The sequence below is a fragment of the Hydractinia symbiolongicarpus genome, chromosome 11, assembly GCF_029227915.1.
Source record: "Hydractinia symbiolongicarpus strain clone_291-10 chromosome 11, HSymV2.1, whole genome shotgun sequence".
NCBI classification, from domain to species: Eukaryota; Metazoa; Cnidaria; class Hydrozoa; order Anthoathecata; family Hydractiniidae; genus Hydractinia; species Hydractinia symbiolongicarpus.
In genome coordinates, this window is record NC_079885.1 from 9548248 (window position 1) to 9565674 (window position 17427).

Sequence of the window (17427 nt, forward strand, 5' to 3'; positions counted from 1 at the left end):
GAACTTGATACCCGATGCTTATAAAGACGGTGCTTTGTTTGTAATCTTGTCCTCCTGGCTTATGTATTTAGCACTAGAAACCAAGGAAATATGAAATAACAGAACTTTATGTTTATTGTATAGATTTAAAATCCAAACTTCGAACAGCTAAACAAAATAACACAAAGCCACACAGATTAGTGGCAGTGGAGAAAAATAATGATAGGAGAAATGTGGCTAAATATTAAATACTACTGATACCATAAGTTAATTTTACCTAATATAGGAAACAATACTGATATTGCAGGAATATTTACAAATGTACAAAAATAAACATAACTTGTAGAAAAAGATTCTTCACACAATGAAAAGGTTGTTTGGTGCATGATAAACAGAATCAACTTAAGTAATGCTTGCCTTACACTTATTTTGATCTATATATTATAATATCCATATACTTCTGTCTGTCTGTCAAGCAAAATGGTAACCCCAGTAGTGAGACACAAAATGTGGTAAAATAAAAGCGGGCAAAGTCGTAATTTTACGTTGACATTTTTCACGATTTGGGACTAAATGTACCTGTTCATAGTCTCTTTAGCATAAACCTCTCAAAACAGTGCCTTCTTTAAATAAATACCTTCTTGAAAGGTAAAAAAATGTCCCAGGCATTTAATTGAAACATTACTGTATATATACTAATCATTGTCATCAATATCTTGTATTGATATAATGATAAAAAACACACAGGTAAAAATTAAAAATTTGACATAAAGAAACTTTAGACTCAAACCATTAAACAATTTCTAGGGGATAGTTTCAATGTATATCTTTGGTAATGTTTGAGAAAAGCTGATTGTTTGTAAAAGAAAGAGGTATATACTTAATTTCAGAAACATTTCATTTTGTTTTCATCTTAAAAAAATTACCAGCTATTTCTTAATAATACTACTAAAAGTAAATATAAAAATGTAGACATAAAAACAAGAAAATATGTTTTATTAATTGAACAACAATTATGTTATAATACCCATATACGTCTGTCTGACATGCAAAATGGTAACTGCAGTAGTGAGACACGGAATACGGTCAATAAAGGACGGACGAACCCATGGATAAATCCATGGGTTACAAACTAGTGAAATAATATAAATTGGTGGGAGTGTTTACAACCAATCATTGACGTTTTAAGTAATTAAACAGATCGTATAATAAAATGATGAAAAAAATTGTTTGAGTAACAAAAATAACGGTAACAGTCATTATAAAAAAGTCTAATAAAAATATACATGAATTTAACAATACAATGTTATTCACAAGTCTCTACAAAAGATTCTGTTGGAAGCTGTTCTGATGGTATTGGTTGATCTTCTGGGTACTGTTCTGCTAACATGGGTGTAGCAATATAATGGTACCCATTAAATGATTTAAAATGTTTTCCAACTTCTTGATGTTGAACTGGCCGACCTGTGCTAATTGGCAAAACATTTTCTATAAAAAAGAAAGTAACACAATAGAATTGGCATAAGATTTAAATTAAAAAAAAATTATCCTGGCATCACTGACGAAATATTTTTGAAGTTGTATTGTGACAAACCTTATTTATTGAATACAATTTAAAATGAACTTAGTGTAGTTTTGTTTTGAAGCTTTTTCAGGACAATAACAGTTTATTCACTGAATATTTTCATATCAGTAACCACCCGAAATAAAATTTAAATTAGGTCCACAAAAAAAGTGTTTCACCTTGAGCTGCATATCTAGTTGAGCCATCATGTGCAAGAACATTATAATATGGCTGTTTATCTTTATCAACCAGATTTGGAACACCCATTTGTTGTTGCCAAGCTACATCCATCATACAACAGGCATCCCAACCAAAAATAACAAAGTAATAATGGTACCTGCATAAATAAACAAATAAATTATTAGAGTGAACAGATGAATGAATAAATGAACCTAAAATAAGTAATGTTCTTTATACTTACAATTTGTGTTTCATTACCATCCCAACTCGGTACTTAACATTTGAATTTTCTTCATCACTTCGATATTTCTATAAAAAAAGCCTTGCATTACAAACCACAGGAAAAAGTTTGAGTGTAAATCATTTCAATTTCTTTTATTGAAGTACAAAGTGAAACAAAAAAATTGAAATGATTAGAAGCTGCTTATGTTCAAATTATACTTCTTAAGCTTCGCCCGTTATCATATGTTTAAGAATTATACGGAAAAAAAAAGATAAAAAAAATACACTAAAAAAGAAACCTTTAGCAGCAATAAATAAAAAAAGAAGAATAAATAAAAGCAACGTTTAATTATTACAACAACAACAAATTTATTTATATCCATTTTGTAATATACATTTTATGGTACCCCCAAAATACATCATTTTACTTCCCACATATTCATCAAAAGTACAGTGCTGAAAAAATAGACACAAAAGCGTGCTGGGAATCAAACTGGCTGATGAAGGTTTGGCAGGCTAACATTTGTTGGACAAGATGAGGGTAAAACCAAACCATGCACCTCGTATGGGTTTAGACTGGAAAGCCAGCAATTTAGAAAGGGTGTTCGATGATTCTTTTACATCTTCCCAATTTATTATTTTACGACAAAAATAGTATTATTCGATAGGAAATTTATCTGACTTTCAGAATACATATACTTTTATATAATTTTATTTTACAGTTTAGGAAATATATTTTCAACATGGATAATAGATGTTTCATGTATCCTTAACCAAGCAAAAATCTTGTTGCCAAACATGTTAGCATTTTTACTATAACTTTGGATTTTTTAGGCTCAAGGGGAAGCAAAACAAAGACTTTCAAGTTGTTGTAATTTTCAGGCAAGGAAACTCCCTTTTACACCCTTAAAATGTTTGTTAAGATGTTTGTTCCTAAATATAATTTTTTTAAGCAAAATAGCATCATTTCCTAGTGACCATCACTGTTTTTAAGCCATTATATAACTTTAACTCACAGCTTTAAAAGTCCTATTTTCTTTCATCTTCGCTTCTGCATGTTTCAGTAAAACATCCAACGTTTCCATTGGCAGTCCCCTTTCAGATGAAGACATCTCTTGTAAATGTTTTATCACCTATTAAAAAAAGCAAATATTACAAAGATAATTGTTCTACAAATTTTTCTTTCTCTTTTAAAATGGAAAAATATACATAACTTAGCTTCGAGTTGACTTGCATCTATTAACAAATAACTTTGCAAATAACTTTTTCTTTAGAAATATGAACAAGGTGACCAAAAAAAAAAAAAAGAAAAATCTGAATTTCAGGACATTCCAGAAATTCCCAGGAAATTTTTCGAAGACAAAATTGCTCGAAAATTAAGGCAATATAGACAACCATGATACATTTCCATGAAGTCCGGGATTTCGGAAAATAATTCTTTCCAGGTTAAGATTTTAAAAGCGTTTGGATTCATTCATTGAAAAAAATATGCCACACCCGAAACTCAGGTGGGCTACCATTATGACCAAAATGTATTCGTTTTCTTAGCTTCTTTTATGATGGAACTAACAGTGGCTGTTATCCCTTCTTCACTTTTAGTTTTTGTTGAAAGAAAAAATTGCTCTTGTGTATCAACTTTTAAAGAAGCAACTTTCTGCATGAAATTTGCATAAATTTCTTGAATTTTGTTGCTTTATTTGCATCTTTGAAATTAAATTAAGAAAAAACTTCTGGTCATCCAGTAGATCTCTACATAATTCCACTAGTTTTCCTGTTACTTTGATCTTGTAAATAAACTTATGCACATGTGAGACCACAGGGTAAGTATTGTTAACAAATTTTGATCGCTCCAGATCTTTAAAGCTTCTAGCTGGAAAAGGTATTTTTGCCTTAGGTTTTAAAAAGATTCAATATCTAGATTTAAAAAATTTAACTCAACATAAATATTATCTAGGACAATCTTAGTACATCTTCATCTTCAATTTTTGTCCAAATTCCAGGAATTTTAAAGACTAATTTACTTGGTAAGATTTTTCTGCAACTTTCAGGACCGTGGTCACTATGTGTAAAACATAAAGATTGCCTACATACCTCTGTAAGGTTGATTCTTCGATGCAGATATATTCTTGATAAAAGCAATTTGTGTCCATCATCGTGAGGAGAAAGTAGTAACATCAGCTCTAGCATACTTTGCAATATATCCATGTTTCTGATACAAAGAATGTTAATAAAAGGGAGAATTAATTTTGGTTTCGTCAACTGTATGTAAAAAAACTTTTTCCGAAAACGCAACCTATCTTAATCATGTGACAAAATAGTCAACATAATTTATTTTAGCCAATAGTAAACAATTTAATTAGAAAGGCTTAGATGTCTATTTACCAGCCTATGAGCCACCTTTCCTACAACCAGTTGTTAAAATTTGATCTCAGCCTGATTTTCCACCAAATGCAGGAAATAGTAAATTATTTGTTTAAATAGTGAAATTTGCTGTACTTGTTAAGCTCTTAGCAAATTTGATTGGCCGGTTGAGCTCCGATTATGCATCATTCGGTGATATCTCGTTGCCATGTGTTAGTAGAAAGGTATGTCGCAAGGAGGTAGTATCCCCGCCTCATCTACTACATGTGCTAGAGAGATAGCATCGAATTGAGAGGTTGTGGGTTCAAGTCCCACTCGATCCATCAACTTTGCAGCACTTGGGAAGATAATGTGCAGGATTACTTATACCAATATAGCTCACATATGCACCGTTGTTCCTATAAAACTGTTATTGTTTTTTTCAACTTAAACTTGTGTAATGCTTACATGAACGAAAAAAAAACTCAAAGGATCTATTTTTAATTAATTAAGAAGACAGAACAACCACCGGCACATACCTTGAATCATGATTTGTTGGTTTTCTTAATATATTAATGATATTTGCAATCATTCTGATGAAAATCTAGAAAAAGATTATTTATAAAGTTGTACTTGACAACAAAATGATCTTGATAAAAACAAGTTTAGGTCCACGTACATGCCTCTCATCTGCAACTTGAAACAATCTATCAATTGGAGGATCCGCAAAATTATGCAAAAATTTTGCTACACATTCACCCTGGTTTAAAATTTCGCCTCTATTGAATGCATCTACATAGATCTCAGATGTTTGGCTAAAAATATTTAATATTATTTTATTTAAATTATCTTATAATCATCTTCTTTGGCTTAACATCTGTTTTCCATGCTAGCATGACCTTCTTCCAATCTGATCTAGACTGTGTTATAGTTCTAAACTCCAATTCCTTTGCATAAAGACTACCCTTACTACATCCTGCCAAGTCTTTCTTCATCTACCTCTGGTTATCCCCCCAGGATATTTACACTTTTTTACCCAATTATTCTCCTCAACTTTTCAAAATGTCCCAACCAACTCAATATCTGGATAACATCTCCAATACTACAAATAGTTAGCCTAATTCTTAGCTCATCTGAACTCTTTCTGTCTTTTAAACTGCTGTTACAAATCTACCATATTAACCCTTTCTAAACACTCAAGATTTTCCTGCTTTACTGACCATGTCAAAACAAAGTATAACATAAAACTTCTTAAACAGGCTCAATCGATAAGACTTTCATAGTCGACAAAGGAAGTAACCCTTTTAAACTTTTTCCAAGCAATACCTATCCCGCAAATAATACTTTTTCTAACAACCTCATTGAATTTTCTCTAACCTGACTGATAAAATATAAACTAATTCATTACAATGACAAGTATTCTTTGTTTCGGAAAAGCAGGGCTTACATAATAATAAAGCTCAGTTGATAATATATTACAAAAGTTATCAAGAAACGTTATTAAGATAAGCTTTTATGTAAAACTAATGACTACAACGAAATGTTGTTTTAGAGGCCAAAAGGTTTGGTTTCCACTTTCGCTATTTTTGAGCAACACCTGCAAGGATTTCCATAAAAAATAGAACTTACCCATTTTTATCTGCGTTCACTTTAACCAAGAAATGACCTGGAAAATTCACCTACATAAACATTCAACATAAAACGAGTTATGTAAGTCTTATAGCATATCATTTATCATTTACAAAACACTAGTGCACTCTTTTACAATGATGAGCAGTCACAATTATAAATATTCATATTTTAACAGGAAGCATTTTTCTTTAGTACAGTTTTAGATAAAAAAAAAAGTGTATTAAGGTTGTTATGCATAAGTTACCCACAGCTGTTATGCCACTTTGAACAAATCAAAATGGTGTCCTGTGTTCATATACATATTAAAATCCTTTAAGGTTGTCCCCCATACTCTTGGCCTAAGAATCCTTATTATCTCCCTATCCATCGTACTAGTTACTGAAAGATGGAAAGAGGGAAAAAGCCCACCGTCCAATTATAATTTCAAAATCCTTTAATAAAACTTTACTTACACCGAATATTTGTAGACCAAGTCTTCGACCAATGGCGATGTATAAAATTGATAAAGTTAATGGTATCCCTTTTTTCGTCCTTAAAACCTAAAAATTAGAAACTGCATTCAGTAAGGAACAATTAAAAGATTGTTGTTATTATGGAAAAAGGAGCAAATTTACAGTACAATAAATGGAGTTCAGTCTAGATCACAGTTATTTGTAAAACAAAAGGGAAGAAACAAACGCAGGAGGATAAAATGAAGATGCCCTTGTATTTACAAACTTAAATTATGGTTTTTTAAACAAGGACTCAACATCTTTTTTTTTCGCAATTTTACGTAATTTACATTCGTTTGCAATCTCCAAACATTCAGGGTAACATTTACTTAAGACATATAACATAAAAGTAAAACAGCAGCTATATCTGACGTTATTGTCCTATTGTCCAAAGTAAGGAAAATACTTTATACTCACCAAAAAATAACAAAATTACCTGATGTATATATGAATTCGATATATTATAATATGAAGACGAATTTCCTTCAAACAAATACTCATCATAAAGAATTTTATTCAATGATTTTAAAACTTCAGTAACATAGTGGTAGCCATTAGGCTGAGACTGGCTTCTCGATGGTACTAAAAAATACCAAAGTATGTTTAAATGCTTCACGGTAGACACAATTACAATCAGTTAAATGATGTCCTTACACATTTGAAAGTCTCTTGTGCATGTTTTGTTTTTGTTAAATGAAAAAAATAAATCCAAAGCAATTTCAAAATAAATTTTAGTAGGAGTAAAAGCATTTTTTAGTCTCTAATTAAAAATAATTTAGTAATAGTAATTAGGTGTAATATCCATATAAAACATTAAATATATATAATGCAGAAAAAAAGAAAGAATTACATATTTTTTTCACAGATTCAGCAATATCATTCAGTGTTTTCGTTATTTCACTTAATTCTATTTTCACTTCTGGATTGCACCATTGTGATATTATTGTAGCACCTTGAAAAAAAAAGATACAATTTCTATGTTACACACCAACAATTTTTTTAACTTTATAAGTGCGTAGACTTAACCATCTGTCACAAACAAAACCTTATACTGCAAAAAAAAATTAAATAATCACTCTGAGCGCCCCTTTTTTTTTTGACTTACTTATTTATACTCTAGAACATATTTTATATAATATAGATTTATATATGTATAGGCATTTTAAAGAGGAAGGGCTTGGTATATGCTTTAAAAATAGAAAGCGTGACAATACAGAGCCAGAAAATGTGAAGCTAGACTAAGCAATTAACAACGATGTAAGGACTTTGCATGAGAAATTTCACAACACAATATAAATTTGTAGCTTTTAGCTGGAGCATATCAAAAAGTGACTTATAGAAAAAGCTATGGCATTATTTATAAACCGTGAAACCTAGTAAATCAACTCAGTCTACAAGCTTTGATATTTTTCTTTACACATAAAGTCAAGGTTTTCACGACAGACACTTTCTAACTTTAGATTTACCCTACTTAGGTAGCCACTTATATCAATCATAAAAGCTAGGCTATTATTTTTATCATTGCATGTCCAGATTTTGAGAAACAAAGCTGGGTTGCAAGCCTTTGTTATCTTAACCTGCAAATTTATACCAAGAGACTTTTAAAGAACGTATAGCATTTTAAATATAATTTTTTGTAATTTCAAAATACCAAATATAATTTGTAATATGAACCAATTTTTATATGACAACTGTCTGCTGCGTAATTGCTAAGCCTTGCGGATTCACTGTGAGTCTCACATTTTTTGAAACACCTCAAGATTTCTAACAGATTTAACATACATGTAAGCCTCCAAGTTTATATGTGCATTGTATTTCTTGGAAAACCAAGGATTGTAAGAAAAAATTCAGCGATTATGTACATTAACATTATTGGCATTGATACGTATTCCATTATTACGATGTCTATACAATGCATATCCATCAATTTCAGGATTTAAAATGCAAAAATTTTCTTAGTCACCCAAAATGGCAATGAACTTAGCAACTAACATATACTGCAGTAAAAAATTGAAAACAATTCTACTGTTATTAAAGGACGTACTTACCCTCTTCCAGGCTGTATATAGATTTTTCTTCAGACACCAACAACTTCATGAGTTGATATTTTAGCTTGTAATGGTAAACATATCTGTATACCTTCTCAGCATGATATTTCATGTTTAAATCTCCGGTAAGAGGACTAGTAACAAATAAAAAATCATTAACAACTCTATTAATGAAAATTATAAGCGTTAACCCTAACAACGAACATATTATGACGGGGGGATGGAAGGATTAGTTCCTCACCCCTTCCTCCTTGATAACTTTTGGCTAATAGTCCAAATTGACTCAACTTTGGTACACTTACAGTATGTCATAAAAGAAACAAAATGGCAGCAATAAATTTTTGCTTATGTTAGCATCATCTGTACCTTAAAATTTCTCAAAAATACCACTATCAAATTATTTAAGTTCTACAGCGAATTTTCACATTCTGTTTAAAGTTTTGGATAGTTAAATAAAACACATTTGATATATTTTCTGGTTTTTACATAGTCCGCACAAAAAAATGCCAAAAATTGCCTAAATATCTGATTTTCATCAATTTTATGTGCAATTGAAAAAATGAATATTTCTATTAAAAAATGCTCAAAAAATTTCAATAAAAAAATGTTGAGTGTACTATTTGTTGTTTATTTAAAATAAGTGCCAGTAACTCTATTTAGATCTGTAAAATTAAAATTATAAAAAATAACTATCTGTGAAACTTTATTTCTGAAAAATCTAAATTATTCATCTGTAAAAATTAAATTTTCCATGTTTGTTCCTTGATGTGACTAGTGAACGAATTTTATCAGTCTATGAAAATATAATTGGTTATGTCTAGTTTTTTTACAACCCTAAAACAAAAACATTACCTTTGTTGGGTATGACATTGAAGACAGTCAAGTGCCATGTTGACATAGTTATCATCTACCAAATTGGAATCGAGTCTGTTTAACATTCTGTTAGGTATGCCGTCTAATGTGTATGTATATTTTGCAATATTCTCAAGCATATTTTTAAGTACAAGATCAACGTGGTATCGAAATTGAATTGCTTGAAGATATTGAACCTCGTCAAGTGTTGCTGACCAATCAGGCCACCTAAAAAAAGGTCTACAATTTAACTTTGCAATCAATACGTGATATATTATTAAGCATATTTTTTGTCTTGATAGAATTGAATCATGTCTAGTATATTAGGATGTTGTGATAAACTCTATCTATCACCCAGCATTTACTTGATGGCATGAATTGCTTCATAATAATTATTGCAGATCACTTACTATGCTCAATAAAAATGAAAAAAGACTCAAAATGGTTTGTTTTTTGCAATCAAGAGACATCTTAATTTAAAAACAAGAAGCCCTGCAGCTTAAAGATTTCCGCCATTTAATCTGAAAATGTACTGAACTTTGAAGAGGACTAATATGGGGGAACAAAATCAATGAATATTTTAAGATTTTAAAATTCAATTTTTGATTATTATTTTACCTGTAAATCCAAGCTAACTTAACTTAATAAACTTCATTTCTCTATCATCATCATCATTCTCGGCTTAACGTCCATTTTCCATGCTAGCATGGGTTGGACGGGGTATATTAATGACCCTCTTCCAATCTGATCTAGACTGTGTTAGATCTAAACTCAACTTCCTCTGTATCAAGTCTGTCCTTATAACCTCCTGCCAAGTCTTTCTCGGTCAGCCTCTGGGCTTTTCCCCAGGAACTATCAAGTCTCTACACTTTCTTACCCAATTATCCTCCTCCATTCTTTCCAAGTGCCCCAGCCAATTCAATCTTCTTATCTGGATAACATCTTTAATTCTACGGAGACTTAGCCTGCTTCTTAGCTCATCTGAACTCTTTCTGTCTCTCAGACTGGCGTTACACATCCACCTAACCATTCTCATATCATTCCTTTCTAAACGGTCAAGATCTTCCTGCTTCACTGCCCATGTCTCACTACCGTACAACATAACACTTCTTACACAGGCCTCATACAACCTACCTTTTACCTCAATTGACAGGACTCTGCTAGTCAACAAAGGAAGTAACTCTCTGAACTTTTTCCAAGCAGAACCTATCCTGCAAGTAACACTTCTTCCAACACCCCCTTCATTGCCCAACATATCACCTAAGTAACAGAAGTTCTCAACTATCTCTAACGAGCCACTGTTGTACATCATTAAAGCTGGAAATACTTCATTCTCTATAATCTCACCTTTGCAACACTTGCATACAAACTGAATGTCAGCTCTTAACCTTCCACTAATACTACTGCACTTCTTATGTACCCAATGCTTGCAAGTCTGACAAAAAATTGAGTTACTACCAACCCCTTTCCTGCAAACTCCACAAGGCTACTTTCCAACTACAAGGTCACACTTGGCTGCAATGCTACTAATCATGACTTTAGACTTTGCTGTGTTTACCTATAGCCCTTTCTCTTCTAGTCCTTTCTTCCACTTCTCAAACTTTTCAACTAATTCTTCCATCGACTCTGCTATGAGAACCAAATCATCTGCATACAATAACTCCCATGGACAACCTGTTCTGAACTCCATCGACAAGGCTTAAGACTAGAACAAACAACAAAGGACTAAGTACAGAACCCTGATGTACACCAACATTTACACTAAATTCATCACTAAGTGAATCGTTAATCCTGACACGACTTCTAGCATTGCTGTACATAGACTGTACCATCGAACTAGCCACTCATCCAAACCTAATTTTCTCATAGCCCACCAAATAACTTTACGTGGCACTCTATCAAAAGCATTCGCTAAATCTACAAAGGCAAAATATAGATTCTTTCTCTTCCTAAATACTTTTCCTGAAGCTGTCTGAGTAAAAATATTGCATCTGTAGTGCCGCGCCCTGGAACAAAACCAAATTGCATCTTATCTATATCAATTCTTTCTCTAAGTAACTTATCAATCACTCTTTCAATAACTTTCATTACTTGATCAACCACCTTCAAACCTCTATAGTTACCCCTTTCTAATGCATCACCCTTGCCCTTGAAACAATTCACTAATACACTCGACTGCCACTCACTCAGAATAGCACCATCCTTTATAATCTGGTTAGCAAGACTTGTAATAAGCTCAACTCCAATACATCCAGATGCTTTTACCATCTCTGCAACAATACCTGATACTCCTGCAGCCTTGCCAATCTTCAATTTCCTAATAGCCTCCACTACCCATTCTGTCTTGATCTGCATAGCTGGCCTTTCTACAACATCATCATCAGACAAATTATCCTCGTCCAAATCAAACTCAGTGTTAAGCAACCTCTGATAATGATTCTTCCAAGCTTCTCCTCCTCTGTGCTAGCCAAAACACCTTCATCATTATGTATACACTTCTCACCTACAACATCTTGATTAGTCTTCTTCATTTGCTTTGCTATCTTGAATACCTCATTGCGCTGGTTTTCCCTTCTTAACACATCTGCAAATCTGTTTCTCTCTGCTTCAGATTTTGCCTTATACACTGCTGTACGAGCGCGACGCTTAGCTTCTAAGTAAATATTTTTACTACCACCTGACTTCCACTCTTTCCAAAGTTTCCTGTTTTCCTTTATACACTGGTCAACCTCATTATTCCACCACCAGGTCTGTCTATGTCTAGCTGGTCCTTTCGTCCACCCACAGGTATCATCAGAATCTTCTAGAAGACAATTCTTCAAAGTAGTCCAAGTACTTTCAACATTGTCACTATCACATTGACCATTGTGGGCTAACTGCTGAACTTTTGCACTAAATTGTCTTGCTACAATCTCTTCCTTCAGCTTCCACACTTTCCGACAGGGCCTGTACTTTCCCTTGGCTTCTTTAACACTCTTCAAGATAATATCACAAACCAGCAACCTATGATATGATATAACTTTCTTGTCTGACTTTCTAACCAGGAAGTAATCTATCTGTGTCTTACAACCACCTGACTCATATGTTATCAGTCTACTCTGTCTCTTACTGAATAATGTGTTGCAAACCACCATGTCCGTTGCCATTCCAAACTCAAGCAATCTCTCCCCTTCCTTATTTCTGCTCCTAAATCCATAGCCTCCATGCGCACCTCTATAACCTTCAGATGACTCCCTAACATGACCATTAAAGTCGCCGCCCAACATGACAAGTTCAGTGTCCCCAAACTTTGATGTGACTGCTATTAACTCATCATAAAACTTATCTTTATCTTCCTCACTGAGTCCACACTGTGGAGCATAAACTGACAGAAAAGTGACAATCCTATTACCTATCAAAAACTTTATCACTATAATACGACTATTAACACGCATAACATCTATTACTTTTTCTACCCACTTCTCTGCAACGAATATGCCAACTCCTCCATATCCATCACTATTACCAATCCAAAAAAGCTTATACCATGCCCTCCTAACTTTCACAAATCTCACTGAAGCTCCTCTCCACCTGACTTCCTGAACACAACACATATCAACAGATCTATGTTCTAACATTTCAACTACTTCACCTGCTCTACCTCTCAGAGTACCAACATTTATACTAACCATCCTCAACCTAGTGTTATCTACCTTGTGATGTGATAGCTGGGTAACGGTCTGACGATGCTCACACCTGACATCTGTCCTACCGTGCACAACACCTTCACTCATTAGAGTTCCAGCCCCATTTACGCAGTTTGTCTGATCAACTATTCTTACGGCCATTAATAAAGAGTTTTGGCATTGTTTTACAGCTGGATGCCCTTCCTAGCGCCAACCGTTCACAGACCGGACTGGGTGTTTTTTAAAGTGACACCATCACTATGTGGCATTTCATGGGACTTCCACAATCGCCAATCAATTACTTCTGCTGAATATAGGTTTAATCTACGTGCTTGCGAAAAGGTACAGAAGGAAATGATGTAATTATTAGAGGAAAACGCTAAAACACCAAAGATAGCGCATTATAAGACGATCTTCATTATGCTACACTGGACGAGCTTTAACTTTCGATATATAAACTTTAAAATAAAGTTTTGTTCATTGGATAATAAAACAATTTGATGCACTGTTAGGATTCTTATTGGCTTAAAACTCATTTTAGCCTCGTTCTCAAAAAAAAATCTCTTAAAATGAGGATTAAGGCTGTAGTCTGGATAAGTTTCGGGCGTCCAGCCTAACCGTGCTGTCTCTATTTCTCTATCTCTCTATCTATCTATCTGCCTTTGCTGGCGGAAATCAACAAACCACTTTATGACTAAAATTAAACATTCTTTAAAATGAAAGTCTATGAAGCAAAAACAAATTAAATGATTTTAAGTTTAGTGTTCCTTTTACAAGACTTTATCTTTTGATTTTTTTACTGTCTAGCGTATGATCCGCCAACTCCGTTAATCCGCCAACTGCTTTCGATGCCTACAACAACTTACCACAGCTCTGTCTACCATTTTTAATGAATGAACTCAATTTGGGGGGTTTGCAGCCCTCAAAATAATTTTTGGAGACTCGTCAGACAAAATGTCCGCCACATTTCCAGTTTCATCTGACATGTCCGTAGCCTGTTTTAAACTTTCGCCGAACAAAACGTCCCATAGATTTCGGGCTTGGTCGGACATTTGTTTAGATCTCAGAACTATTGAATAGTGTTGGTCCATTTAATCCACGAGCAAGCCTATTCATAGCCAACCTGACCATCCTAGCTGATTCACCAACTCCTGACTTAGTTAAAAGAACTACATAGACATGAATCTCTATTGCCTGGCCCCTTCGTCGTTGGTAAGCAGGTCTTACACAAGAAATCCAGCCATGTGGTTCTTAACTAATGCAGAGGTGAACGCTGACAGAGTGCGGATGAAGCAAGTCTGCAAAACTGCACTTACAGGCGGAACAGACATTACATCATGGATTTAATTGTAGATAACTTTGTGTTCTTTTCTTTTTATATTTTGAAAAAGCCCTTTCTGTTTTAAAAGTCATTTTTTCTCAGGTGTGTAAATTTGAGTGATAAAAGATCTTTCATGTTAGTTTATTTTCGCCATCATTTTTGCACTTGAATTTTTATCGCTGCCGTATTTTTTAAGGAGACTTATTGTTTGCTAAGCCTGCTTATGTTTAGAAAATACAAAAGAAAACAAAGTTGGGAAGACAAAGAAAAACTATGGAGAGAAATACAAGTATTTAAAAACCTAGAAAGTCTACATATATATTCGTTGTCATCAACAAATAAATCGATTAAAACAATCAGAACATCTACCAACACGTTTTTCCTCTTCGCTGTACCCTTTGACTGTACTGTTAACACTAGTAGAACATATGTTACAAGATGTTTTTTGACACAATATGCACCGATACTTCGTTCTTCTTTCGCAAAAACAACAAGGCAAATCATTAATTTCACTCATACTTGAAGGTTACATGCGGTAAATGTGAAATGAACAAATTTTCATTTCTTATAAAAGTGCAAGGGACTGGCGTTTTTTTAACAGTTCGAATGATCTCACTCAGAGATGTTTTATATTAAAATGAATTAAAAATTTTTTTAAGACGATGGAGTGTTGTAGGTAAAGGAAAATTTTTTTCTTTGTTTGACAAAACAATTCTAAACCATAGCGGCCCATTTAATGGATTCTTAATACTGCAAGTGTTATTTCTATTCAAACAATTTTAATAAAGAAACCCACGTACGGTATAATTTTTTGTTTTGTATATATTTTGTTAAAATGTAGCTAAACTTTTTGAATGAATTTTGAAGTTTTATTTAAGCTACGTGGATAAACTTAAAACATTTTTTTTTTAATTTGAAAACAAAGCATATTTTTTTCCTATTCGCTAGTGATGACACAAATAATTATAAAAATACAAACTTAAAAAACTATTTTGTTTTATGTTTTAAAGTATTCTTTAGTGACGGCATTCTTTACGATTTGATTGGCTTAATAAAATACGCGGCCTTACTTTGTTTTTTAACGGCCCTAACCACATTTATTATTTGTGGTATGTGTGATCATGATTAGAAAACTTCCATGATAGCACGTGGCAGATGAAAACAAAACAAAAGTGACGCAGAACGAAGATTGATTAAAAGAGACAGATTATATTTAAATTATCTCGTTATTTTTGCATGTTTCAATTTTTATTTTAAGTTATAATTGTGAAAATGTAGCTAGAAAAACGTGCCGGACAAAATGACAGGCCAGAACTGATTTTCGTCGGACATATTTGCGTCTGGGATTGGACAATGTCCAATGTCTGACCGCTATTTTGAGGGCTGGGTTTGGTACTACAACTTAATCATTTTAGGGATGTCGGAACTCGTCCATAACAAAAATTTGGCGGTATAAGTTCAGCCAGCTATACCTTTTTGTGATTTTCAAGTCAAGCTCGACAGTGGTCATTTTTGATTCTATTGTTATTTCAGTTAATTTATTATAATTATGGTCATGTTATACCTTTTCTGAGGGCCCAATGATGTTTTAAAATGAATATTTTAATTTTTAAATTATTTTTGCTAGTCATCAGAAAGCAAGAAAAAGCGTTTTTCAAATTTCACGGAATTGAAGGATCCATCACGGCTTTATCGGATGACAGTACATGTTGAATCCGGCTTATTTGTCCACTAATAAATGGGGTTGTTTTCTTGTCATACCCCCCAAACAGTTTGCGACAGATACCGCTACGATAATAAAAGTTTGAAATAATCAATATGTTGACAATATGGATATAAGGACGTTAAATGTGTTTTTTTCACGGAGTTGGCGCAATTATATGCTATGCTTGGTATTTTATTTTACAAAATTGTTTTTGTCATTGTTAGCTACGCTTTAAGATCTCAGTAAAAAAATTGCATTGGCAAAATTAAACTTCACATTTCGCGTATGGATTTTGTTTGTTATGATCTGTTATCTATTATAAAAAAACAGGTTACTATTGTTTGCATGTGCACATTCACATAATCTGGTTTTTATAAAGAGTCCAGGTGTGAACTATTTTATGTAACATTATTTTCTTCCAACAGGTAGGCCGTTCTTGTCTCACATGGCCCATATAGTGAAGCTGAAACAGTTCTTCTTTAATACCACGCAAATCAACTGCAGTTGAATGTTATAATCAAATTCTTATAAATTAAAGAACTTTTAATTATAATAAATCAAACCTGTTCTAATAACCTGGTTTTTCCAAAAATATGTTTCTACCTTTAGCTACAGTTTTTTGCTAATAAATTATAAAAACAAACCTTTGGGAAAGTTTTATTTTCCAAAGTTCATTACTTCTTGTCACATCATATAAACGTCGACAAACTAATGACAGATTAAGGATATCTTTAAAAGTTAGTAGCCTGCAGCAAAATATTTGTTCCAGCAGTTCATCAGCAAGTTCTGTCAGGTCCATCTTTTTGTTTTGGTTCGCCGTTGCCATTTTTGTTTATAGTGGTAGCAGTAAACTTTACGTCAACCGACATAATGCAAAAAAAATCACTGGACGCGTGAAAATCTTGGGTCGTCCCCGATGTTCCCTGCATTATATAAATGTAGTGGGTAAAACATGTCCTTAAAAAAGACGAGCGGAAGAAGTACCCAGAAGAGGGCTGGATGCAACAGCAGTGTTTTAAAAAACAAGTAACTCATTGTCTCTATCTCTGCAATAATTTTTTAATAGACTGACGTTCTTAATATTTTGCTTACCTCGAACCCAGGGCCTGTAGTGTTTTTTTTTATATGAAGATTAAACGCGTTTCATCTTCATACCAAAAAACGCTGCAGTTCCTGAGTTCGAGGTTGAATATTTCGCCCCAACACGTTAAATTATGTGCCTTCTGCGTTTGCTAAGCCGCTATTCTAAAACTTACGCAACGTATCGATACATCTCACAAGATAACTCCTTCATTGTTCATTAAAAATAATTTTTGACATACATTGCGCTAAAAGCAGTCATATAGAGAATAAAGCCCTGAGTTGTGATGTACAACCTCTTCTTCTCCTGCTCGTTTGATCTATTAACTGACAAGTTGGATTTCAAAT

General features: G+C 33.2%; 1 protein-coding gene across 1 annotated transcript; it reads right to left on the minus strand.

Annotated features, from left to right (window-relative positions):
• Positions 1-211: 211 nt before the first annotated feature.
• On the minus strand, positions 212-16879 carry LOC130613793 (F-box only protein 21-like). Its single transcript, XM_057435133.1, has 14 exons — positions 16644-16879; positions 9309-9536; positions 8457-8590; positions 7259-7360; positions 6845-6990; positions 6370-6456; positions 5915-5964; positions 4965-5100; positions 4825-4889; positions 4037-4154; positions 2962-3078; positions 1965-2032; positions 1723-1880; positions 212-1467 (listed from the first exon to the last, which is right to left on the minus strand). The coding sequence occupies exons 1-14, from the start codon at positions 16823-16825 to the stop codon at positions 1286-1288; spliced, it is 1773 nt and encodes a 590-aa protein (XP_057291116.1). The 5' UTR covers positions 16826-16879; the 3' UTR covers positions 212-1285.
• Between the last annotated feature and the right edge of the window lie 548 nt (positions 16880-17427).